Genomic DNA, 23,842 nt, shown 5'->3' on the forward strand with positions numbered 1-23,842 from the left:
TCCTGAGGTTCCAATAATGCTACTGAAAGAAGTGAGAGAGTACCTTATGACTTTAGTCAGGCACAGGAAGGGCGGTACATATACCTACCTTACTTTGCCCTGACTATCACTTACAGTAATGGCAACAGATTATCAAGCATTTGTATAGTGTTTCTCCGCTGCAATGTCACCTCAACCCAAGAGTGGTGAAAGTATCGAATGACGCGATGATTAGGTACATAGTCTACATTGATAACGCTAAGTCCATCGAATCATCCCACCGGAACTCCTGCAGGTTACATTCAGCCGTTGTAACACTTCTCAGAGCTGCTCAAATGGGGCAATCTCCGCCGTTTCGATTCCTTTCAGCTCGCCATGGATTCCGATGCTGGTAAGCCCGGTAAGGTACTAGGTACGTATTTCATGCCGTAACCAGTGTATCTAGTTTACGTACCGGAGATACGCGCTGCAGTCTGCATAATCAACTTGTGCATACATGCCTGAAATCAGACATCTTCGCAGCATGATCATTATTTTTTGAATTTCCATCGCCCATCTGTTAGGATGAAGTCGAAATAATTGTATGAATTGAAATGGTCCATTGCTACCCTGCTGATGCTGACCGACGGACCGATTGACCGACCGAGGGTCGGGTGCGGCCTGACTGTGGCTGTGGCTGTGCGTCTCCTCATACCACCAAATCAACCAAGGGAAACCCAATTGAATCTCCAGATCTCGTTTCTCAGCCCTAAACTTGTCTCACATCTTGCGATTCCCGCACATGCTGAATGGCCAAAGCTTCTCTCCCTTGAGGGGTCATGGGTATCATCGTGATCGCGTCCACCAATAATCTCGTCGCTCTAGAAGGCCATTCTGAGACATCAGCTACGCTATCTACAGTTTGGACTTGCCTCCCTCGATCCACACCAATGCGCCATCTCCTCGGATTTCAAAGTCCCGTCCCTTCTCCCATCCCATCCATGCCTTGAGTGTCTCCTGCCCGCCGGTACCGGGTAACAGCCCGCCTCCTGTCCATCCGCCGTCGTCAGCCGGGATCGGAGGACCGGGCGTGTCAACCAGGTGCACCGCAGGCCTCTGCTCGTAGCCACTCTGTTCCAATTCCGCCTGCTCCAGCACGGGCGTTGCGCAAGCATCTGTGCCGTCAAAGATGGCCTCCCATTCGGCCCGCGTCTTCTCCTTGAATCGCTGCTCAAACGCGGCTCGCAGGGCGGGCCAATTCGCCCTGTCCTCCCGTGCGGGGAGCTCCCCTGTTTCAAATCCCAGCCCCTTGATCAGCGCCGCGTAGAACTGCGGCTCCAACGCTCCGACCGCAAAATACTTGCCCCGGTCTTTGCACTCGTAGGTGCCGTAGAAGGGACTGCCGCCGTCTAGCATATTCTCGCCGCGGGGTAGGTTCCACAGCGGCGTCTGCCGATTCAGTCGCGGCATCGTCGCCAGGTACGCGGACCCGTCTACCATGTTGGCTTCCACCACCTGACCTCGTCCTGTGTGTGCGCGCGCCAATAGTGCCAGCAGGATCCCGAGGAAGCACATGGCGCCTCCGCCGGCGAAATCGCCCAGGATGTTGCCCGGTGCATAGGGGGGTTCTCCCTTCCGGCCAAGCATAGACAGCACACCAGACACCGCGATGTAATTGATGTCATGGCCCGCCATATCTTTGTATTTGCCGTCCCGACGGAAGCCCGTCATGCGCGCCACAATCAGGCGCGGGTTGTGTTTCAGGAGTACGTCGGACGGCGAGAGGCCCAGACGTTCCAGCACGCCCGGACGGTAGGGATCAATCAGGACATCGGCCTTTGACAGTACAGAGAAAAGGAGGCGGTGCGAAGCTTTGTCCCGCAGGTCCAACGTGATGGACGTTTTCCGGCGAGTCAACTGGTCTGTGGAGACGGAATTCGGCCGATCAACGCGCAGCACTGACGCGCCATAGTCTGCGAGTAGAAGTCCAGCGAACGGGCCTATAAGGTTAGACATAGACAAATTGTTCGAATGCAGGTATGGTACCAACCTGGAGCCAGGCCGGCCAGCTCGACGACACGAACTCCTGCGAGTGGAAGGGATGATGAGTTGGACATGGCAGTCCGGGTCAGTCTCTGAGTGTGGATGATTTGTCACTAGACGTCCCAATTCCGACAAAACTCGATATTAAATAACAGTCGAGGCCACACCGCTGGCCGGCAGCGTGATGTGCACGATGGTCTGATAGCCAAGGCTGATGATTGAACAACCGTACAACCGTTTCTCCGCAGCCGAGGCCCGGGCACGTGCGGGGAAACCAACAGTGCCGCAAGTGAAGCTTCACAGCATATACGGATATGCAGCTACAAACATTGCATTGATTGACAGGTACATGAGTGCAATACTGCTATGCAAATTATGCATAAATCACCTTATCAAAATGCGGTATGACCCCTTATGAAGGCGTCTACCAATCATCCCGACCTTCAGCTCTTCCCTCATCATAGGCATTGTCTATATTGTCGCCAAACTGTTCCACCTCGCCGACTCTTCGTCCAGTCCATTCTGCCGCATTCTCAGGAAAGTCCTCGACGTCGTCGACTGCGTTGTCCCACTTATTCTCGATGCGGTCCTCGGTGCGATCCCAGCGCTGTTCAATATTCTCTGGAATCGCCTCCACTTCACCAACCTAATACCATTTATGTCAGCATATGTACAGCAGGCCATACGCAAGCACGGCAGAAGAGCTTGTACAAACCTTTTCGCCGGTCCACCGTGCAGCATCCTCAGGGAAGTCCTCCACATTCTGCTCGATCCTCTCCTTATCCTCATCCCAGTCCTCATCTGTATCGTACAGAGTCAACAACGCGTCTATTTTCGGCTCAGTCAAGGACAACTCACGGATTTTCTCCCCCTCATGCATCAGTATCGCACCACCCACTAAACCGGCCGCCCCCGCCGCTGCACCATACATCATACTATGATCCTTGTGTTCGGGTCGCTGTTCCTGCCACTGACCATACGCGCCTTCATACCCATACGAAGGCTGAGGCTGGCCGTACGATCGCTCTCCGTAGGATGGGCCGCCACTGCCGCCGTACGGCCGCTCCCAGGACCTCTCGCCGGTCTGCTCGTTGACGTAGAACCAGCGCTGGTCGCGATCATCCCAGCGGGCGACCCACGGGTAAGGCAGGTCCTGGGGAGGGGCAGGACCGGAATTGTAACCTTGCCCCTGTCCGCCGTAGCTAGGCTGTTGATTGTAGGAGGAGTAGCCGCCGCCGCCGCTGTTGCTGCTGGTGCTGCCACCAGTAGCTTTCTCAGCGACTTTTTCAATCATTTTACCGAGGAAGCCGTCCATGCTGACTTAAATCAACAGAAGAAACAGGTATGAAATACGTAGTCAATAGTTTAAGAGAAGGGGACCTGAGAGATGGGAAAAGAAGACTGGACTCCATCACGCCAGCTAAGGAGGGTCCATCCTCGATATTTATACCTTCCATTTGTTTACTCCGATCGCCTGGGGGGTTACTAAAATAAGGGACTATCTATGTTAGTTTCCTCCAGGATGCGGATCCATAGGGAAGTGAGTGATATCGACCTAGAGAGAAAAATCGCGCTCACTATCTGCGCTCACAGCCAAACAGCCACGACACGCCCCTCATTGCTGGGCCTCCAGTCCTACTGCGCAGTCTGTGATAGGTCCACTTCAACGTTCAGCCACATCAGCCCCCTGAGCTGTTTTAGCGCAGGTGTATTTGTGGCGCAACTCAGCACGGATGTTTCTCTCTTCGTACCTTACGGAGTATCTACAGTATCTTACGATGAGAGCTCGGTCCTGACGCTCTTATTCCTTAGTAATATAATCAATCAATCATCTACGTTCAATAGAAAAGGACACCATTAATCTTAGAAAGCTAGACTGAATGAAGATTGAAATCAATACGCGGATGACGGTTGGGTCAGTCGGATCGACCCGTCTTGGCCCTGAAAGCTTGTTCTCTACTGTACGTAATTGGTAATTTATCTCCCCCCGCTCGGCTCAAAACGACTAAGTTTAGGCATCATCATTTCATGGTGCTGCCAGTTATCGCTCTAGTAGCTCAATTAGGTCTATGGATGGTTGATCCGTTACAATGTGCAAATATTGGAAAGATAGAGAATGTCTTATGCTATTGGAGAAGTTTGTTGTGACGTCAAAATGCAAGTCTCATGCTCTATACAATATGCCAACGCTTCATGCATGGATCGAGAATGACAAAGAAATTGGACGCGATGCGTCGAGGGTCAAAGTGGTATAGGACTGCTTAATTAAGGTCCAGCGCAGACTGGACCGGGTCGAATTGTAATGTAAACACATCGAAATAAAATATAAAAAAAAACAATGTCAGCTAGAATAGCAGTCCTTCATTATACATTATCTGCCCACATGACAGCTCACAAGGTTTGACGCTCTACAACACGAGGAACGCCGACAGGGCGAGAACCATGAGGGCCAAGCCGTGGCCCAGTCCAGTCATGCGCGAGGCGGCACCAGTGGACAAGGGCGACACAGCTTCTTGAGTGTAGCTGGGAGGAATGGGCACGTGGGAGCCACTGCCGGAGCTTTGACCCGAAGGCTTGGCCGATGGCTTCACGGCCAGCGTCGACGAAGGGCGGACAGTGCCAGTACCGAGGATCACACGGCGGCTAGAAGTGGGACGAACCACAGTCACGATGTCGGTGCTCGTGCTGACCTGAGTCACTGCTGGAGGAGGAACCTCTCCTTCAGAAGAGCCCCCGGCACCACCGGTGGGGGAAGCACCCGATGGCTGGGTAGGGTTCGATCCCTCGCTAGTAGCGGCAGGGGGTGCGGGCACAACGCCGGTCGACTTCGACCCAGTTTCAGTCACAGGCAGTGTCAACGTCACGGTGGTTGGCTTGGCAGCGCACTGAGTGCAGACGGTCACAGTAGTGGTCCAGCCTTCGGGAACGGTGGGCGCTGTGGTTTGCGATCCGGCTCCACCAGGTCCAGATGGAGGGTTTGTAACGGTGGCCGTGGCGGTCGCAGTGTTAGTACCCGGGCAGTATGTGGTTGTGTACGTAGTGGTCACAGTAGTGAAGCCAGTAGGGCAGATATCGATGTAGGAAGTCACGATAACAGTGGTAATGGTCACAGGCTCCGAGCTGGCGCCGGTAGCGGCGGCTGAAGAGGTGGCGGTAGGCGCAGCTGTGATGGAGTCGGTCGCTGCGGTAGTGGTTGTCGATCCGCTGCCATTACCGCTGCCGTTGCCGTTGCCGTTGCCACTGCCGACAGTAGTAGAGCTCTTGTCGGTGGAAGAGGAAGACGAGGACGTGGTGGCAGTGGCGGTTGTCGATGGACCGGCGGTTTGCGATGGGGAAGTGCCGACGTCAGTCTGGGTAGAGCTGGACAAACCGGTAGAGCTGGAGCCTGACTGGCCAACAGCACCCGAGCTCGTGCCGGATGAGCTGGGCGCGGGCGTAGGCGAAACTGTCAGTGTCAAGGTAATCAGAGGAGTCGATGATGCGACTGCCTCGCTAGAAGAGGACGAACCGCCGGGAATGACCGGGGTGCTGGACGAAGCAGGAGTACTTGAGGCAACTGCGCTGCTTGAGACTGGGCTGCTCGAAGCAGAGGTTCCAGGAATGACGGGAGTGCTCGAAGACACAGAGCTGCTGGAAGCAACCGCGGTGCTTGAGGAGACGGCGCTGCTAGAGACTGAAGTACCGGGAATGACCGGGGTGCTGGACGAGACAGGGGTGCTCGAGGCAACGGCGCTGCTTGAGGAGACAGGGCTGCTCGAAGCAGAGGTTCCAGGAATGACCGGAATGCTGGACGAAACGGGAGTGCTCGAGGCAACGGCGCTGCTTGAGGAGACAGGGCTGCTCGAAGCAGATGTTCCAGGAATGACCGGGGTGCTGGACGAAACGGGAGTGCTAGACGGCGACGGGGTCTCAGAGACGGCAGGGCTGCTCGAAGGCACGACGGAACTGGAGGGGGAAGGGCTCGTAGAAGGAGTCGGGGTGCTGGAAGGAACGGCACTGCTAGACGGCGACGGGGTCTCAGAGACGGCAGGGGTGCTAGAAGCCACGGCACTGCTTGATGGCGAAGGGGTGGCCGAGGTCACCGGAGTGCTCGATGGGATAGCGCTGGAAGAGGTTACGGGAGGGCTCGGGTCACAGTCCAAAAGGATATCCTTCACGTGGTCGGCATAGGGGGCGCCATCGATCTTGTTGTTCTCGGATGCGGTAGCCTCCCAAAGCATGATACCTCCAAAGGTGTCGGGGTATCGGTCCATGTAGGTGGAAACCAGGGACTCCACCTCATCGGGAGTAAGGTAGTAACCCTGGTTGGCTGCAGTCTCACTGGCCGGCAGACCAACATAGAGCTTGGCGTTCTTGCTGGCAGACGCCTTGAGGGTGGTCACCCAGGCATCGAAGTTGAACTTTCCGAGAGTGGTGTCAATGAAGCTCTTAGCCGAGCATGCAGCGGTGTTGTAGTATTGAATCCAGATGAAGTCGAAGGCGGCGTTCAAGATTGCATCACTGAGCTGGGCATCGGGGATGATACACTGAGGAGCAGCCGAGAGATAGAATTTGCGCTCCGGCACCTGGTTGAAGTACTGACGGAAGGTGTTGACCATGGTAGCATAGCCTGGTGAATATTCCGTCAGCGACACGGTCACAACTGAAAGAGGTTCATGTGGCCTTTAGAGAGTCCAGAAAACATACCAAAACCGCCGTTGTGCTCAATGTCAAAGTCAAAGCCATCAACAACGACATTCCCGAAGGGACGAGGACCCTCCCAGCCCTCAGCGACTGGACCAAAGGCTCCCCACAGGAAAGTGGCGAACGCGACGGCAGTGTCCTCAGAGAGGATGCTCTGGTCGGCGGGATAGGCACCACCGATAGACAGCAGGACCTTCTTACCAGCCGCCTGGCAGATGGGAATATCCTCCATGATTTGATGACAGCCGGACAGCAACTTGGTTACCACGCCATCATCAGTAGCGTAGTAGGAACCATCGCACTGGTTGCCAAAATTGGAGCCCGGCCAGTGTCCAGGGCTCATATCGGGGAAATAGTTGATGAATCCAATATTGATGATGTCCAAGGAGGTCTCTTTACAGAAGTGGCTCAGGCGGAGCTGGTCAGGACCTTGACCCTACAAGACAATGATCAGCATGCAGAAACTGGAAGCCAAGGCGAATGCTACGGTCAAAACGTACATAGTAGATGGCAAGGTTGGATCTCGAGGAGGCATCGAAAGCAGACGCCAGGGGAGCCAGGGCTGCAACAGCCGTGGCGGCGAGAGAAAACTTGCTGGACACCATGTTGGCGAAAAAAAGAATGACAGCGGGAATAAAATCCCAGCGAACTACCGCACAGGAAAGGAGTGTAGACGGTGAGGGTCAAAGAAAGGACGCAGACAAATGTCTGCAGGCAAGTCGAACGGTCTCTCAACGGACGGAAGACTTGCGAAGTGGGAAGGCCAGACCAAAGAGAAGGAGAGAGATATCTTCAATGAGAGGGGTGGACATGACGGAGACCTATATATGACTACGTATGGGGATGTTATGACCAACCATCTTGCTAGCTCGGAGATTACAGAAGGCCGTCTTTGCAGCCATATCCCATTATTGTTGGCCTAAAATAGTACGCAGACTTCCCCCAGGCACCGTTACGGTCTCGAATGGGGAATTACAGGGATGATAGCAAGAAGGTCGCAGTGAGGAATATGAACACTATTCAGCACCTTGCCAGATTGAGTTCCAACAGGCACAGCCTACTGGACAAACGGACTCGTTTCTCTCAGGTCGGAGCAAATGGGAGAGAGGTGGAGGTCAGAGTCGACTAGTAGCAGGCAATCTGCCGGGGTCTCAAGGCGCTACGGACTCGAAAGCATCACCAGATTGGACAGCCGAGTGGCAGCGGAAATTGCGAGATAAACCCGGCCGATATTACCGTTGAGTCGGTGGCAGCGATGAGAGTGCTGATTCGACTTGGAAAGTGGAAACAGTCGACAAAAGAGCCGCATGGAGCAAGGTCCATTATTCCTCCACTATCACGACTCATGAGTGATCAATGGTAAAGTCCCTAGTTCCGCATTAGTGACGGGACATGCATTAGTTTGTAGTTGGGACCTTGGGATGAAATGAATTTTACCACCAGGTTCAAGGAGATGAAATCAAGAAAGGGCTCCTTAGTGTCTGGATAGTCCCTGATGAGGCCGGAGAATCCAGCCATGATGATGAATCCAATCCAAGCGATACATGAAGAGAGCCGTCCATCGACACAAAGGATGGGTCTTCGATCATGAATCAGTCGAATAAGACCTGTGTCTTTTCTTCCCCTTTCTTTTCTTTTACACACCACATGGCGAGGGGCGTAAAAGGGGACTAAGCGATGTTGTGGTATCCCAAGTTGCTGACAGCCAGGGTGGCTGCTAGTTAGTCTGTATTTCCTCCGTAAGCGATGAAGCAGAAGAGCGAATGAAAGGGTCCGAGATGCCTTGGAGACTTGGGGCCTTGGAGCCTTGTGTTGCTTGGTTCCATGGGTGTTGCTGGAACTAGCCTAAGTCTAGCCCCAACTCCGATAGCCTCAAAGTCGAGTTGCATGGTCGTGCCTTCCTTATCCATCCTAGCGAGGGGCTGTTGCCTCGCTGGCAGGCTCCAGGCCTTTCAGGAACACCAACCATATTGCGAGGATTTAGCGCTGGCCTGATTCAGGGCTTGGGATTGTTTTCCCCTCGAGGACCACGATGGACAACACTTTCCTCTTTCGAGCAAAGTCACAACAACTTTTATGGCCAAAAAAAAAAAAAAAAAAATGTTAAAAAGGCAATATCCGAGATTTTTGATCATGACTTGTGTTTAGTGCAAATGAGACACAAATACCTAACTGCCTAGTGCCGGAGAACGTGCCGGATCATCCGAAGGATTTGTCGTTCCTGTTGATCAGATCATCATTGACTAGGCAATCAGTCAATCAATACCAGGCTTCGGTTATATTCAACTTCAATATTATTATTGCTGGACTTTGAGAAAAATTCAAGGCACTAAATTGACAATCACAAGCCAGTGGAAGTTATTAACTAATAAAATTTACTATGAGGCTGCTTCTTAGGCTAATTCGCAGAGTTACATCCACACAAAGGCTGCTCTTAGTCTCTCGCCACTGACCCAGGGTAATTGAGAAATCTCCACCAATCTGGACCGGTTCGGGGCTCAGGCCTTTGGGTGGATAGATCGCATCGAATCACAAGCACATGGAGTATGTCCTCTGTGCTTACAAGTTATTTATCAACCATTCATGCTAAGGCTCGCGCTAACGATCTAGCTCAGGTACTCAACGGATTACGCCGCAAGTACGAAGTACAAGTCAGGAACTGGGCATGAGTGCAGCAAGGAAGTCCCAGGAGCGCTCGCCTGAACAGATCGTATAGTGAAGAGACAGTTCAAGAGGCTCTGTCAAGATATCTTGGCCAGAATAACGTTTAATGTCACGTTGATATTCTTTGATATTCATCGACACTAATGGTCATGAATTATCCTCTCTCAGCAGGACCTGTCTTCTTAGGTACTGGGGCAAAAGGGTGCTCGTGGTCCCATTCGATCTTGAAGCTATTCTACTTCCAGAATGGTTCTTCCATAGATCCTTTTTCTGGAGCGAGTTGAGGCATTTCTCCGACATCGTCCTCTGCTCTGATCATTTCCCTTCTCAGACAGTGCTTGGAGTTGCGGTATAACTGACGCTCGATTGCATGAGACAAAACAAGCGACGGAACCAGGCCGAGGATGCATCCATGATCGTTGCAGGGTTTGTTAATTTAGGGGTCAACGCTCCGGAGCTCGCTTAGCCGTCATGGAGCCCAGGGACTGACCGATACCAAGTCCATTGTATGAGTTCAGAATCATCTCGCTCATGAGCAACTTCCCATACAGGCCCTGGTATGGGGAGGCATGTCTCCTTAATGAGTATCTTGGATGGTCCAGCGTCTGTCCTGATCTCGTCATCGCGCAGAGCGTTGCATTGCCTCTGTGGCATGACACCGATTTACCCGTACGCCCCGTTATATCACTCACATGTTGAATGATTACCGCATTAAGTCTTGCGAAACATAACTTGTCCGCTCTTATGTCTAACCAGCAGCCTCTTGGCAATGTCATCTAGGTAGCATGAAGCTCGTCTACTGATCTTTTCTCCCCTAGTGGGATCAACTAACGCAGCATCTTGCCAATTGGGGCACTGGTTTCTAGCACTCTGCTCATGAATATGATATCATAGTCGAGGTTGACAAAGATTCATGACTCCCAAAAAACCCTCTTTAACATATCGCACATCAAGGTGATAGATCGCCTGCCCTCCTTGAGAACCGCATCCATGGCGAGAAACGGATGCGGCATTCCCTTCATCACCTGCAGATCCACCTCCACGCCCGCCTCCCTCAGCTTCGCCGCATACTGCTCCCCCTCTGTGCGCAGGACGTCCAGTTCTCCCACCATGATTAAGGCCGGCGGCAGTTGCGACCAGTCATCATCATAAAAGAGAGGGCTGGCTTCGGGATTGGCGCGATCTTCTATGTTAGGGAGGTAATGGTTGCGATACCAGATCATCTTGGCTGCAGGGAGAGCCGGGGTGTGCTCATACAGACGATAGGACTCGTTGTTGTCTACGGTCGCTGTGTTGTCCATGACAGGAACGGAGAGCAGCTGAGCGCGAAAGCGTACCGGTGGCGAGAGGGTGAGGGCTTTATGTGTGATGATGGAAGCCAGATTGCCGCCAGCTGACGAGCCTCCTGTGGCCAACTTGGATGTGTTGATGGGTAGAACCGAGGCACCGTCGGATATGAGCCAGAGGAGAGCTTCCCAGCAATCGTGGACAGCAGCCGGCCACGGGTTTTCAGGAGCCAATCTATAACGTCAGCGACTGAACGTCGACAGAGTGTCGACGGCGAAGACTGACCTATAATCCACTGTGACCACCACGCAGTTCCCTCGAACGCAGAGGTTAGTACATACCGGATTCTCGGTGTCGATATTTCCTAGCACCCATCCTCCGCCGTGAAAGTACAGCATCGCCGGCCAGCCATTTGCAGGCTTCTCCCCTGGCGGTATGAAGCTGCGGAGCAGAATATCGGGCCCCTCGGACGCTCTGCGATTGATGGTGATATCCTCTGTCTTTCCAACTTCGAGCAGAGGACCACCGCCGGGGATCAGAACACCGCTTGTTCTCGAGGCAGCCACCGGTTGAAGATGGACTTGTTGGAGGTTGATCACATATTTGTTGTAGAAGTCGACATATTCTGGGTCGAGCTTGTCCTTGACGGAGTCATGCAAGGGATATGGCGGTTGCGAGATGTCGGTCGAGACGGACATTTTGGTCTGGCACTCACAGGAATTATAGAGCAGTTTATGGGTGATATGGATTTGAGCAGCGAGGAATTGAATAGTGAGTCATTGGACCAGAAGATACATTTTACTTTGGTGTTCGGAAGCTTCCCCTCAGGCCGGTTACATTCCGTCCCTGCGGAGTAAGATCTTGTCTTGAATCAAGGGTCGTGGGGGTTGCAACGGTGTACAAAGTATCTATCTACTTTCAGGACGATCTGATCCTCTGCGGTTGATATCAAGGAAATGATCGATCGTGGCGATCACCACATACGCTGTAAGCCTGTGAGATATCCACTGTATGACACACGGTATGATAATTAAAGGACAACCCCATTGCCTGACAATGCAAGGTAGCAGTATGTGCATGTCTACCGAGTCAAATTTAAGGCCGAGTTACAACGGGCTGTCGTGTCGTGAGGGGTTCAATGCAACTTTCCCGCCTGCGATTGGCACACGGCCTTGTTTCCGCGCGTGGGGGGAGTAGATCGACAATAGATACGAAGTATTCATCATTCATGCATCCAGGCATTGTAGATGCGCATGTATGCCCGATTTACCATAATGAGTGATACCCTCACAGAGGTATTTATATATATGAGGGGATGGTACCCCGCACAACAAAGTTCCCCTTTCCATAGACGAGAAAGACAGTCAGCATCAATATGGCAACCAAAACCCCCGTCCTCACCGAAAAAGCCCCCAAGCCTCTCCCGGGCATCTACTCGCAGGCCATCATCGCCAATGGAGTCGTCTACTGCTCTGGAGCGGTCGCGATGGATCCGCAAACAGGGAAATTGGTCGACGGGGATGTCAAGGCTCACACGGTACTTTATATAGCTTTATCTCTCGTTGAGTGACGAACGAAGAAGAAAAGGATGACTGACAGCAGGCTTGCAGCATCAATGCATCAAGAACCTCACGCATGTTCTCGAGGCCGCTGGCACCACCATCGACAAGGTTGTCAAGGTTAACGTGTTTCTGTCGGACATGGATAACTTTGCCGATATGAACTCGGTGTATATGCAGTACTGGGGGGATGTGAAGCCGTGCCGCACGTATGTTCTATCCGTGATATGATATTAATGTGTTCTGGGATCTAGACTGATGCGCTGTACCTTAGGTGTGTCGCTGTCAAGACGTTGCCGCTGAATACAGATGTGGAGATTGAGTGTATTGCTGTGCTGTGATTGAGCTGCGGTGCGGTATTGGAACGGCAAGCCGGATTCCTTTTAAATTCAAGGTATCATTATGGATATATACATAGTGGTATTCAAGAAGCGTGTGCCGGCTCCAGTAGCAATCTACTGTATAGCACAGTGTCAAGCATTAGAGACCTGCCACAACTGTATGCGGGGTCTAAAACGTCTCTGTACCTCACGCCGGCTAGACCTAGAACCGGATAATGCAATTCCTGCAATGTAGACGGCCCTCAATTCTCGTCCGAACCATTACTCGGCGTCGAGCAAGTCTGAGGCGCAGTAATCGGCGCCATGCCGTACCTGTTTCCGGTCAGTCAACAAGTGCATACGCCTAAATTCGGTCAAAAGGTCATACCAAGCTATCGACAATAATCCCAGGATAGCCGCAATGCAGCTAAACACCAGGGCAACGATGCCCTTGGCCGTGAAGCCCGCCGGGAGCGGTGCGGGAGATACATTCTGCCCCGTCAGATCAAACAAATCCTTGGTGTTTCCGGCCGCATTTCCCGCGGTGAGTGTACCGCTAGCCTCGCAGACCTGGTAGTGGTCTTCGGGGATTTTGAGTGTCTTCTGCAAGTCCAGAGGCGCTTCGATAAAGGTCGCGGCTAGCCCTGAATCCATGTGCCATTCGATGTGGCAGTGAAAGAGCCATACGCCTAGTGTGGTCAATAATTAGCTTCGTTGCGACGAGCAGGCTGTTAGATACATACCCGGATTATCGGCCTGGAATCGGAGGACAAAGTTGCCCTGCGGGCGGACTATAACAGTGTCTCTCCTCATTGGGACGGATGGGAATGCAGTATGGTTGCTGGGATCATAGTGTCCTGCGTTCTCTTCGCTGCGTGCAATCACCTGGAAAGTATGTCCGTGCAAGTGGAAAGGATGCTTTCCGGCATCGTCGTTGTTGAGGATAATGTCGACGATATCTCCCTTTTTGAGGACAAACGGGTGAGTGTTGTACCCGTAGACAGCAGGGTCTGTTGCCGCTGAGCCGGTGGTCAGTACCGAATACAAAGTCGGAACTTTGGGCATGACATAGGTGATGCCATTGAAAAAAGCACTATTCCAAAGTCAGCCCTAGTTCCTCAGATCCTGACTATCAGACCGTCTGGGTTGTTGCTCTTACTAATTGGCCCCGTCTCCCAGATTATCCATCGTCACGTCCAGAGTTACGGTGTAATCCGCCTCCTTGTGCAGCGCCATGCCATCCACTGGCACCAGGTTGAAGTCATCATAAGGCTCAAATGCGGAGATTAGAGCTGGAGTTGGCTTGTCAGCCTTGTCATTATACATCAGCCATCCCGTCACGTTATAATTCAATGACTCGGGAAGTGTATCGAAGAGATCCTATAGGATTTCGTCAGCTGTGGGCATCACATCATCTTGGAGAATCGAAGCAAAATACCGTATCCATACTGCCCACCATGGCGTAATTCTGGCTCGTCTCGTTCTTCATGGTTACCAACACACTGTAGCGCTGTGCGCTGGCGATGTAGATCATGCTGGCCTCCGACGCATTGGTCCAGACACCATCCACCTCGACAATCTTCATCGTGTGTCCCTCGACCCAAAAATACTGACTGGCAAATGCACCCACATTGACCAAGTGAAAGAGGTATGTCTTGCCTGGCTCGACTGCCACTGTGAGGTTCTGAGTGTCGTTCATCAGAGCCGCTTTGGGCACAGGCTCCGCGCCGGTGGGATTGGTGACGCTGATGAATGACTTCAAGAGCGTTGGCATTTGGTCATGATACCAGTCGGACAAGCTAATGACTCGCTCCTCATCATACTGCCCGATATACGGATTCTTGGGGTCGGTCACCACCAAGGCTTGTCGGAGCCCATCAGGGTATTGGCCTTTTGTGTGTGAATGGTACCAATAAGTGCCAGGTTGCTCAACCTGTGCAGATCGTTAGACTGACATGAACTCAGGAGCTTCTGCCGCATAGTTTACTGACGGTGAAATTGTAGACAAAGGTAGAACCAGGAGCGATATCGCACTGAGTGACCGATGGAGGACCGTCCATATGGTTAGTCCCATTCTGGAAAAGCCCATGCCAGTGGACACTGGTGGTCTCATTTCCCAGCGCATTATGCACCTTGGCAATGATGCGGTCACCTATGGTGAAATTGAGCACTGGAGGAGGCCATTGACCGTTGATCCCAATCACAGGACGCTCGAATTGACCATCGGGATTAGCGGTGACCCATGTGATATTCCAATCGTAGTTGAGGGTAGCAGCAGAGGTTGTCAAGATGTTAACGACAAACGTCGTCAACAAAAGGAAGCCAACTGCCATAGCACGTCCAAAGATGATGGACGAATTGTGAGGATGTCGAGAACTGGACCGAGGTGGAAGAGAATCCCAACTTCCAATAGAAGGAAAATGGGGAGATGGCTGGAATGGCAACTGATTGATAAGAGCCTTTTTTTTTTACTTTTTACTTTTTTTTTTTTTTAGTTCTCCCGCGGGATCGTGCCAAAAGTCAATTTTATTATCACCAAGTCGCTAAAAGTATTCATCAGAAATTATAATAATAATAATACTGTCTATCTACTCTATCTACTTTGGTCTTATGCAATTTCAAACGGCTTCCGTCGTCTGATAATTGATCCTGTGGTCCGACGCATGGCTCGCTAATGTGGGGGAGATGAACGAGCTACCTACATTAGCAGTGCTACAGCTACAACATGAGACATTTTCATAATGATAAGATTGATTGATATTGATTAGGGTTACGACGACGACAATGATGATGATATTCCCTGGCTACAACCGACGTTTGTGTCCCTGCTTGGCCTGAATTCTCTTCGTGGTCGTAGTCAACCATCCCCCATCATGCCAGGGTTCATCCTCCTCCGATTCCAGCCTGTTGCTTCGCTCTTGGTACTTGGCATTTCCCAGAGGGTCCAATGATGGATCGACTGCTAATTTGTCCTTTTGTTGCTGCCCACAAGATCCACCCTCTCTAGTGTGAGCTTATCATGCCGTGTCTTTCTTGTCTTCAGTGCTTGGGCATTACTTGTTGCTTCTTCTGTGTGTGGGCAGTGAAGATATTTTCTCTTCTGCATCAGAATCGGCCAGAAAATCTGCTGTACTGAGATTACATTATCGAAATAGAAACAACGGCTACGGAGTACTCCGTAGAGAATGCCAAAATTGGACCGTACGATCCCAATTGTGTGCGATGGGCCGATGATCCATCTGTCCATGGGTTTTAGGTCCACGAATTCGCTCGTAAAGTTCGGCCGGTTGAGCGCCACATCGAGGACAGTTCTCGCTGCAAGTAGAACCGATCCAACCAGCAGACCTCTTCGTTATTCTGAGTTTCTCTGTTTTCGCGTCGAACCCTTCTGTTCCTGTTTGTTACCGCGGTTCCCGTTCTTGCGCCATTTTATCAATCAGATAATCGAGGGGTTTCTCCCTCGTGACTGTGTGCATTTTTTTTTATCAATCAATCAAGCAATATTCTTGGGTATTGCTTAGATAATTTATCATATCAATCAATCTTTCAATCTTTATCGATCAGTCACTAGATTGTGATATTATCCACAACTCCCCCGACTCCCGACCCCCAACCCCCTTCTCATGGTCAAGTCTCGGTTTTCGAATCTTTTGTCGTCTCCCTCTCAACTCACAAGATGGCGAAAGACGTATTTGCTGTTCCAAGTATGGGTTTCTGACTAGACTTGAATTGCTTCTTAGAAGGGTTGACTAACATTTCTTCGCCTGCCCTCAGTCTTTTTCATCTGTTTTCGAGAATGTGTCGAGACCAGCATCATTGTCTCTGTGTTGCTCTCATTCATCAAGCAGACCTTGGGACGAGAGCAAGATGCTATCACACGTAAGAGGCTGATCAGACAGGTAGGCCAATTTATTCATATTCCCCTCTCTTCTCCAAATTTCAGGCTGATCGTGTGGTTTCCGTTCTTCTAGGTGTGGTGGGGTGTTGCCATTGGGTTGTTCATCAGTGTCTGTGTTGGAGCTGGCATGATTGGAGCTTTCTACGGATATGGCAAGGATCACTTCGCTGGTACGGAGGACCTGTGGGAGGGCATCTTCTCCCTGATAGCCAGTGTCATCATCACCATTATGGGTGCTGCACTGCTTCGTGTCACCAAGTTGCAGGAGAAGTGGCGCGTCAAGCTAGCTCAGGCCCTGGAGGCAAAGCCGTTGACTCGTGGCACATTCAAAAACAACCTCAAACTATGGGCGGAGAAATACGCCATGTTTCTCCTCCCCTTCATCACCGTCCTCCGTGAAGGTCTCGAAGCGGTGGTGTTCATTGGAGGCGTCAGTCTCAGTTTTCCTGCAACTGCCTTCCCTCTACCTGTTTTTACCGGTCTTCTCGCGGGAGTGGCCATTGGATACCTACTTTATCGGTATGTTGAACACCCTGAATCAGCTGTGTTTTCAAATACTGATGGTCTGCAGAGGAGGAAACCAAGCCTCCCTCCAGATCTTCCTGATCATCTCGACTTGCTTCCTCTACCTGGTTGCTGCCGGCCTCTTCTCCCGAGGCGTCTGGTATCTGGAGAATAATACTTGGAACCACGTAATTGGTGGTGATGCTGCCGAGACAGGTGCCGGTCCGGGATCGTATGACATCCGACAAAGCGTCTGGCATGTGAACTGCTGTAGTCCTCTCGTTAACGGTGGCGGAGGATGGGGTATCTTCAATGCCATCCTTGGCTGGACGAACTCGGCAACCTATGGCTCCGTCCTTTCATATAACCTCTACTGGATTACTGTGATCGTCTGGTTTGTGGCTATGCGTCACAAGGAACGCCATGGACATTTGCCTGTGGTCGACCCTCTGCTGAACCGACTGCGAGGCCGAAAGTCTGCCGAACCTCGAAATGGACGGCAAGACGTCGAGGTCAGCGCGATACCATCTGATTTGGAGACAGAGTCAAAAGTACCGAAAAACGGAGCATCCCTTATATGAACGAGTGACTCTTCAAAAGAATGAACGGCTATGTATTAGCAATCTATTCCGATATATATACCGATAGACTAGACCAATTTATCAGCAGAGTCACTTGATCATCTTCGGTTCTGGTGTGAGAGCATAAGGTGGCGGCATAGCTGAGCCAGGCATTGATTGCATCATAACGTTATAGCTTCAACCCTTGACCCAGGCGAAAAAAAGGACAACTCCATCTCAAGAGACAGTTCATGATTGATTCTTACAGGGGATAGACCCCTTCAATTCTTTCGGAACTGAATACTAATGTATCCTCTTCACGACGGTCACGTGCATCCCTTCGTTGACCACATGCACCAACTGGACATCCCTTTTTCCTCTTCAACAAGCCCATCCTGTATCCCTGTGGTCACTCCTACATTCAGAAATGCCTTGTCTCATCCATCAATGCACTGTCTCGCTGTTCTCGTCCTTTGTACTCTGTGATCTTGAAAATGATTGTGTCTCAGTGGATGAGAATCGAGGACTTGCCCTCGACAGTGGCTCAAAGCACGAGTCCAGGCGCTTGAGACTCCTGCATACTAATGCACATACACAGGTTTTTCAGAATTCTATTGAAAGGGTCAACTCCTTCAAGTGATAGAGGAGCGATGACCTAGTCATTGAAATGATCTTCGACTCCTCAACACACCCCTAACACCATCAATTACTGTTGGTGAGCTGTCAACTGTCCTTCAGCCTAACATTCCACAAGTACAATCTTCCATTCTGGAGCCCTTAATTCCTTCAATTCCTTCCAGCTTAGCTGTTATTCAGGAGCTTGGGGACACGCGGTCGACGCTGTCTGCAGATTGCACTCTATGTCTCCCCTCTACATTCCGATCCTTTTTGTCATCGTGTTTGACGCGCCTGCAAGAGATCAATTACAGCTCTTCTTTTATTACTCTTCAGTTCGTCCTTTTACCTTGCTATTTGACACTTCTCTATGCAATATGTCTATAAGCTATCCTGATCACCCGACATTAAGACTTCTGCAATCAACGGCTTCGACCGCCGCCGTGGCCTTTCTTCCCTCCACTTTGTGCGCGTAGATAATAGATTAACAGTCTGTTCCACTGTGTGGATGCTCTTTTATACTGAGCCTGTGATACAGCGTCTCCAGCGGCTGTCCCACATTTCATCATGGCCGATCAGCGTACAACGCCTCAAAGGCGAGGGTCATGGACCAAGGTCGTCATATTTGTCTCGCTATATGTCTTGTTGCTGGAGTCGCTCATCGAATGGGTGCTTGTGATATTTTTGTTCGTCAATCGACAAGTCGATTCCAAGATGCTGCCGAGCTTGGTTCTGATTCTCATCGCGGTAAGATCTCTCTCGCCCTACCTGTCATACCTATGAACCGATTCTGATTGTGGAGTGCGCAGTCTCTCTTCACCGTTCCACTTGTGGTTTTGCATAGTCTACTTGCGTGGCAATACAACAGAGTCCAAGGGTTCCGGCGGCAAAAGAAATTCTTGCATGGCGTGTGCACGTATCTGCTGCGGCTGACAATAATCGTCTGGGTAGCAGCGAGTGTGGCAGGCTTGGTGGTCATTTCGCAGCAGATCTCATGTCTTCCGGACAGTATGAACGGTGGTTTCTGGAAAACCGGTGTCAGCTGTGCGCTTCATAGAGCTGCCGTTATCATTTCAGTTCTATCCTTGTAAGTGATGGCAAGTCCCCAGTTGTAATGGGGAAAGTGCTGATGAGGATCTTCAGTATCACCGTCTGTCTCTATTTCTGCTCCCGCGAGCTTTGCCGCCGGCCTTACGACGTGTCTCTGTTGGGGGTATACTCGCAGCGGCAGCCAATCCGCGGCGACAGTGTTTGTTCCCAAACAAGCTTCGACAGAGAAAGCTGCCTGTCGAATGACATATACTATCTTTGCCGTGGGCCTGATGTCACGTTCGGCACCCAGGGAGTATATATACCGTCCGGCAACGACGACCTTATGGAAAAGTCCCTTTTGCCGACTATTCAACATCCTCGACCGATACGGCCAAAGTCTCAACTGCGGCTTGATACAGACCAAGCATGCGAAGCAGCGGAGATCCTGTCAGGGACAACTCTTGCTTCCACAGGTAAGACTCGCGCTACGGAAAAGAGGCAGTCAGGTCGACTAACTTGGCCCCAGTATCTCGCACTCCTACTGTCGCAACGCTGAAAACTGCAAGCGAGGCTTCCTTCCAGAATCCTCCCTGCGCGGAGCTGTCTGGAACTTCCGAGGTCCCTCCGATCCCTTCTTCACTGGGACACTTGAGACAAAAGTCGTCCATATCATCCCTTTGCAGGTCCCTTCTCAAAGTCCTGCCCATATCAATTCCTCTGTCGGCGGATCCTCAGATCCGTGCCCTAGCCGAAGCTGAACCCCGTCGGGGTATCGAGCAGCAAGAACGGAGCGACGATGTTACTGTGAAGCAGGAGCACACTGGGCAGTCACCGGACTCTTCACCCAGCCAGAACCCCTCCCCCTCCTCTACACCTGATCGGCCTTCTGAGATGGAAAGCTCTGTCGCAGTAGCTCAGTTGAAAGGTCCTTCTCGCCCACGATCAATGACAGCAAACTCCGCCGATGCCCCCGAAGTCGTGGCACCCCCAGCCACAGTTCACAGATCCAATACTTCAAATACACTCCCTGCCTATCAGCCCCAGTACCCCGCTTACATGCTCATCCCACCAAATCAGATTGCCCGACGGCCGATGGACAGACCTCCCAATCGCCGGGTTTCCCTCATCGAGCCTAACACGGTAGCCCGCCGTCACACGCATCGGTACGGTCAAAGACAAAGACCAAGCTACCAGTTCGATCCAAACCAGATCCCCCGCCACACGCAGAGCCACCATCACCGCCCTCACCAGCAGTTCGAGCAATACCGTACCATGGGCCCGGCCTGGCGCCGAAACGACGTGGAAATCATCTATCCCAGCACACGGAGGCCTCGCAGCTCGACTTGCGGCGGGCTCGCTTCGCTGGGCCACGGTCCCCTGGATAGTATCAGGGAGACAGGTTCGTCCGTGGACGAGGCTCGAGCAGCAGTGACGCTTGATGATCAAGGGAGGCGCACCATCCTTGACGGGAATACGTACCGTGGTGCTAATCGCACCAGTATGCATAGATTTAGCTAGGTCATTTTCTAGTCTGCTGGCCAGACATGAGCCCAATCACCGAGAGTGCGTCTGATATGGTCAAGTGGCTTCAGGCGTGGTTTGTTATTGGCTTTGGACGCCCTCGCTTCTTTTACTTATCTATATGCGGATGAGTATTCTTTTATTTCTTTGAAGTATTTATACTGAACTCCTTCTCTGTCATATGTTTGAAAATGTTATAGATTCTCATTTCATCCTGGATCTGTATTCTCTTTCTTAAGAGATCACCCTTGTAAGGGGACATATTAGGCGATGGGAATTATGCAAAAATCGTTCTGTGAACTTGAATTGAGTGCTATTCCAATCGTAACTCACGGCAGTGAAACGTTGCCCTGGAGAAGCCATTACGCCTGAATTAAGCCCAGAGCCCAGTATTAACCGGTTAGAAACGTTATCATCTTACACATAGAAACAACTCCACGCAGACCCTCAATAAACGCCAATGACTCCATAAAGCAGAGAAGAGTGTATGGGGAGGGCATTCATGCTTTCTATCCCTCGGTTCCCTTCCGCTGAGCATACTTATATCGATAGGCCTGTCTGACGCGTCGCCCATCCTCGCCGAGGTTCTCCTTGACGTCGCCGACTTCCTTCTCCCCCCAGACCCACATGAGGGCTTTGGCCATCCGCTCTCTCTCCTTTAGGAGCAGATCCACGCGGCGCTCCCACTCTTTCTCGCGCTTCTCGACGGACCGGGCGATTCGCTCGTCCAGCGCAGCGGCCGCCTCTTCCTTCACGGCAATCGCAGATTGCAGTCTTCTGACCTCCGCGTCAAGAGACTGTATTTGAGTATCTTGCGTCGCGCGCGCGGCGAGGAGGGACTGCACTTCGGCTTTGAGTTTTGATTCTCGCTTCTCGGCAGCGGCAAGGAGATCACGTAGCTTGCGGGTTGCGTCAGCGTGAGACGAACGTAGAGTGGAGATGGCGGTGGCGTGTGCGGTTTGGAGGCTCTTGAGTTGGGCGCGGTACGATTCTTCGAGCTTCTCTGCCTGGCCGATGTTGCGCGGCGTGGGAGGTGAAGGGGGAGGACTGGGTTGCTGCGTGTTCTTCTCTGTCTGAAGACGGCCGATGGTTTCGAGGGCTTCCGCATGCTCCGCCCTCATCTGGTTGAGTTCTCCTTGAACTCTATCCAGGCTGGTCCGCAGGTCGTCTATCTGTTTAGTGAGGCGTGTATTCTCGTCTTCGACCGACTTGAACAGGGTCTGCGCCTCAGTGGCCTGTTCTTGGGACCGCTTCAAATCGAGCTCAAGGGCCTGCCGAACCGAAGATGCCTCCTCCAGTTCGGCCCGGGCCTTGGCCAAATCCTGACGATATCCTTCCATTTCATCATCTTTTGAGTCTGCCTCCCTTGACAAGGAAGGCTTCCCGGACGAGCGTGTCGTGCTGTGCGGGTCAAGATCTTTAATAAGTTCGAGAATCTCGGTGTACGTATTCCGTCCCCCCACTTCGAGTGGCATTTCTGCCGCCATGGCCTTCAGCGCGTTTCCTTGAGCCGTAACCTGCGACTGCGCGCGGTTAAGGTCGGCTTCAAGAGTGCTATTCTTCTCTTCTAGCGGGCGATTCTTGGTCTCCAGTGATTCAACCTTCTCTTCAAGAATTCGGTATTCTTGGTTCGCCTGCTCTAGTTCCGTCTCCAGCCTGTCAATCTCCATGAGATTATCATCAATTTGAGCCTTGAGGCCATCGATCTCAGTGTTCTTCTCTCGCAGTTGTAACTCTTTCGCTGCGGTGACATCTCTCAGCTTGGCTAGGGTGTCCTCGAGCGTCGCATCGCGTTTCTTCAACTGTTCTTGCGCCAGGTCCAGTTGTTGACGTAGGTATGCAATCGTCTCCAGCCGCTCTGCGTCCAGGTCCGCGCGCGTATCTCTGCTCTGTAGCTCCTTTTGCATATCGCCGAGCTGTTTCTGAAGCGCACTGAGTCCGGACTGGCTGAATGAGGATCTCCGCATGTACGACTCTTTTTCGTCGTTCTCTGTCTGGAGCATCTGTATCTGCTGTCGCAGATTGGCGTCGTCGTCGATTTTCGCTTGAAGATCGTCCAACTGGCTTGATTTCTTCTGGAGTTCAGCCTGCAGATGCTTGATCTGCTCCCCCGCAGAAGCGGCTTCCAGTACCCGTCTATGGTTTCTCTGCAGCTGCTGATCGCGGTCTCGAATCGCTGCTTTTAATTCGGCGATTTGAAGCCGTAAATCCTCGTTTGATTCCATCGTATCCTTCTGTAGTGTAGCGGTCTGTCTCTGGACAGACGGTGTGGAAACTGGTTGGGCTTCATCGTCGGGATCCTCCTCGATATCTTCCAGCTGGGTCATTTCCTTGGCGAAAGCGCCTGTCCTACGCAGGAAATGGGATGGAGTGGACATGTCAACAGGGGGTCCAAATTCACTGTACTCGCCAACTTCCGCTTCATCATCTGGGCCAGGCTGCTGTAAGCCATGCTCCTGTTGTGGCTCATGGTCCGTCTCCTTTGCTTCTTGTTGTCCCTCACGCTTGTCATCCAGCGTAATCGCTGGCTGCGGATTGTCCTTCACGAGCGCTGATTGACCCCCCTCCCAATCCTTGTCCTCCAAGTCATCATCCATACCCATCAGATACCTCTCCATGTTGGCAGTAAAGTCCTCCGGGCCACCGACCTCAGAAAGCTTGTCCTCCTCATGCGGAAATTTCAGATCCGGTAGCGTATCATCATCACGAGCTAACTGTGTGCCTGATAAAGCGCGAAAATCCACAGTATATTCCGCTAGTCGCGCATCGAGTTCATTCGCTTGATGATCGGGAGACGAAGCTCTAGATAGCGCTGGCGAACGCGCTCCGTCACTCTCGGCAGCGACACGGTCGGAAACAGGGCTATCGGCACGTGGGCGAGCATCAACCATTCTCTCCTCAGCAGGAGGAGGTGACGATGGCATAAACAAAGGTGTAGCGATTGTAGACGCGCCGACCGTGTCGTGGGTTGTTGGGTCTGGCGAAGTGTAGCGGGTGTCGGCCATGGTGAGATCCAGTCGAGCGTTCGCTCAGGCGAACAGCATCGTTCAGTTGCGTGGTTGTATAGATAGATTATATTGATAATGCGATAAGAATCTCGATGCGATACACGAAGATGACCGAAGAAAACCAATTGAGATGGATTGATTATTATCGCCGGATTGATAGGTGAGTGGATGATCTCCGATGCAGAGAAAC

At 51.8% G+C, this 23,842-nt stretch overlaps 9 protein-coding genes across 9 annotated transcripts; 3 read left to right on the forward strand and 6 right to left on the reverse strand.

Moving 5' to 3' along the window:
• Window positions 1–873: 873 nt before the first annotated feature.
• On the reverse strand, window positions 874–2,075 carry ALT_6282 (CaiB/BaiF CoA transferase family protein; the record flags this gene model as incomplete). Its single annotated transcript, XM_033560368.2, has 2 exons — window positions 874–1,958; window positions 2,009–2,075. 2 exons carry the CDS (start codon window positions 2,073–2,075, stop codon window positions 874–876), a joined length of 1,152 nt encoding a protein of 383 aa, XP_033416259.2.
• A 350-nt stretch (window positions 2,076–2,425) lies between these two features.
• On the reverse strand, window positions 2,426–3,316 carry ALT_6283 (WW domain-containing protein; the record flags this gene model as incomplete). Its single annotated transcript, XM_033560367.2, has 3 exons — window positions 2,426–2,647; window positions 2,717–2,802; window positions 2,860–3,316. 3 exons carry the CDS (start codon window positions 3,314–3,316, stop codon window positions 2,426–2,428), a joined length of 765 nt encoding a protein of 254 aa, XP_033416258.2.
• A 1,093-nt stretch (window positions 3,317–4,409) lies between these two features.
• chiA1 (class III chitinase ChiA1) lies at window positions 4,410–7,289 on the reverse strand (the record flags this gene model as incomplete). Its single annotated transcript, XM_089600048.1, has 3 exons — window positions 4,410–6,643; window positions 6,688–7,120; window positions 7,185–7,289. The coding sequence occupies 3 exons, from the start codon at window positions 7,287–7,289 to the stop codon at window positions 4,410–4,412; spliced, it is 2,772 nt and encodes a 923-aa protein (XP_089455510.1).
• A 2,970-nt stretch (window positions 7,290–10,259) lies between these two features.
• Window positions 10,260–11,333, reverse strand: ALT_6285 (alpha/beta hydrolase; the record flags this gene model as incomplete). The annotated part of the gene is made up of 2 exons (XM_033560365.2): window positions 10,260–10,869; window positions 10,921–11,333. The coding sequence occupies 2 exons, from the start codon at window positions 11,331–11,333 to the stop codon at window positions 10,260–10,262; spliced, it is 1,023 nt and encodes a 340-aa protein (XP_033416256.2).
• Window positions 11,334–12,010: 677 nt separating this feature from the next.
• ALT_6286 (putative L-PSP endoribonuclease family protein Brt1) lies at window positions 12,011–12,535 on the forward strand (the record flags this gene model as incomplete). Its single annotated transcript, XM_033560364.2, has 3 exons — window positions 12,011–12,172; window positions 12,246–12,403; window positions 12,469–12,535. 3 exons carry the CDS (start codon window positions 12,011–12,013, stop codon window positions 12,533–12,535), a joined length of 387 nt encoding a protein of 128 aa, XP_033416255.1.
• Window positions 12,536–12,777: 242 nt separating this feature from the next.
• On the reverse strand, window positions 12,778–14,847 carry fetC (putative ferrooxidoreductase Fet3; the record flags this gene model as incomplete). Its single annotated transcript, XM_033560363.2, has 6 exons — window positions 12,778–12,847; window positions 12,903–13,203; window positions 13,258–13,607; window positions 13,674–13,894; window positions 13,953–14,447; window positions 14,506–14,847. 6 exons carry the CDS (start codon window positions 14,845–14,847, stop codon window positions 12,778–12,780), a joined length of 1,779 nt encoding a protein of 592 aa, XP_033416254.2.
• Window positions 14,848–16,190: 1,343 nt separating this feature from the next.
• On the forward strand, window positions 16,191–17,497 carry ALT_6288 (FTR1 family protein; the record flags this gene model as incomplete). Its single annotated transcript, XM_033560362.2, has 4 exons — window positions 16,191–16,218; window positions 16,289–16,413; window positions 16,486–16,931; window positions 16,984–17,497. 4 exons carry the CDS (start codon window positions 16,191–16,193, stop codon window positions 17,495–17,497), a joined length of 1,113 nt encoding a protein of 370 aa, XP_033416253.2.
• Window positions 17,498–18,658: 1,161 nt separating this feature from the next.
• Window positions 18,659–20,641, forward strand: ALT_6289 (uncharacterized protein; the record flags this gene model as incomplete). The annotated part of the gene is made up of 4 exons (XM_033560361.2): window positions 18,659–18,838; window positions 18,901–19,178; window positions 19,235–19,596; window positions 19,650–20,641. 4 exons carry the CDS (start codon window positions 18,659–18,661, stop codon window positions 20,639–20,641), a joined length of 1,812 nt encoding a protein of 603 aa, XP_033416252.2.
• Window positions 20,642–21,153: 512 nt separating this feature from the next.
• ALT_6290 (putative spindle pole body associated protein SnaD) lies at window positions 21,154–23,649 on the reverse strand (the record flags this gene model as incomplete). Its single annotated transcript, XM_033560360.2, has 1 exon — window positions 21,154–23,649. The coding sequence occupies one exon, from the start codon at window positions 23,647–23,649 to the stop codon at window positions 21,154–21,156; it is 2,496 nt and encodes an 831-aa protein (XP_033416251.2).
• Between the last annotated feature and the right edge of the window lie 193 nt (window positions 23,650–23,842).

The sequence above is a fragment of the Aspergillus lentulus genome (genome assembly GCF_001445615.1).
Source record: "Aspergillus lentulus DNA, contig: Alt12, strain: IFM 54703, whole genome shotgun sequence".
Classification (NCBI taxonomy): Eukaryota; Fungi; Ascomycota; class Eurotiomycetes; order Eurotiales; family Aspergillaceae; genus Aspergillus; species Aspergillus lentulus.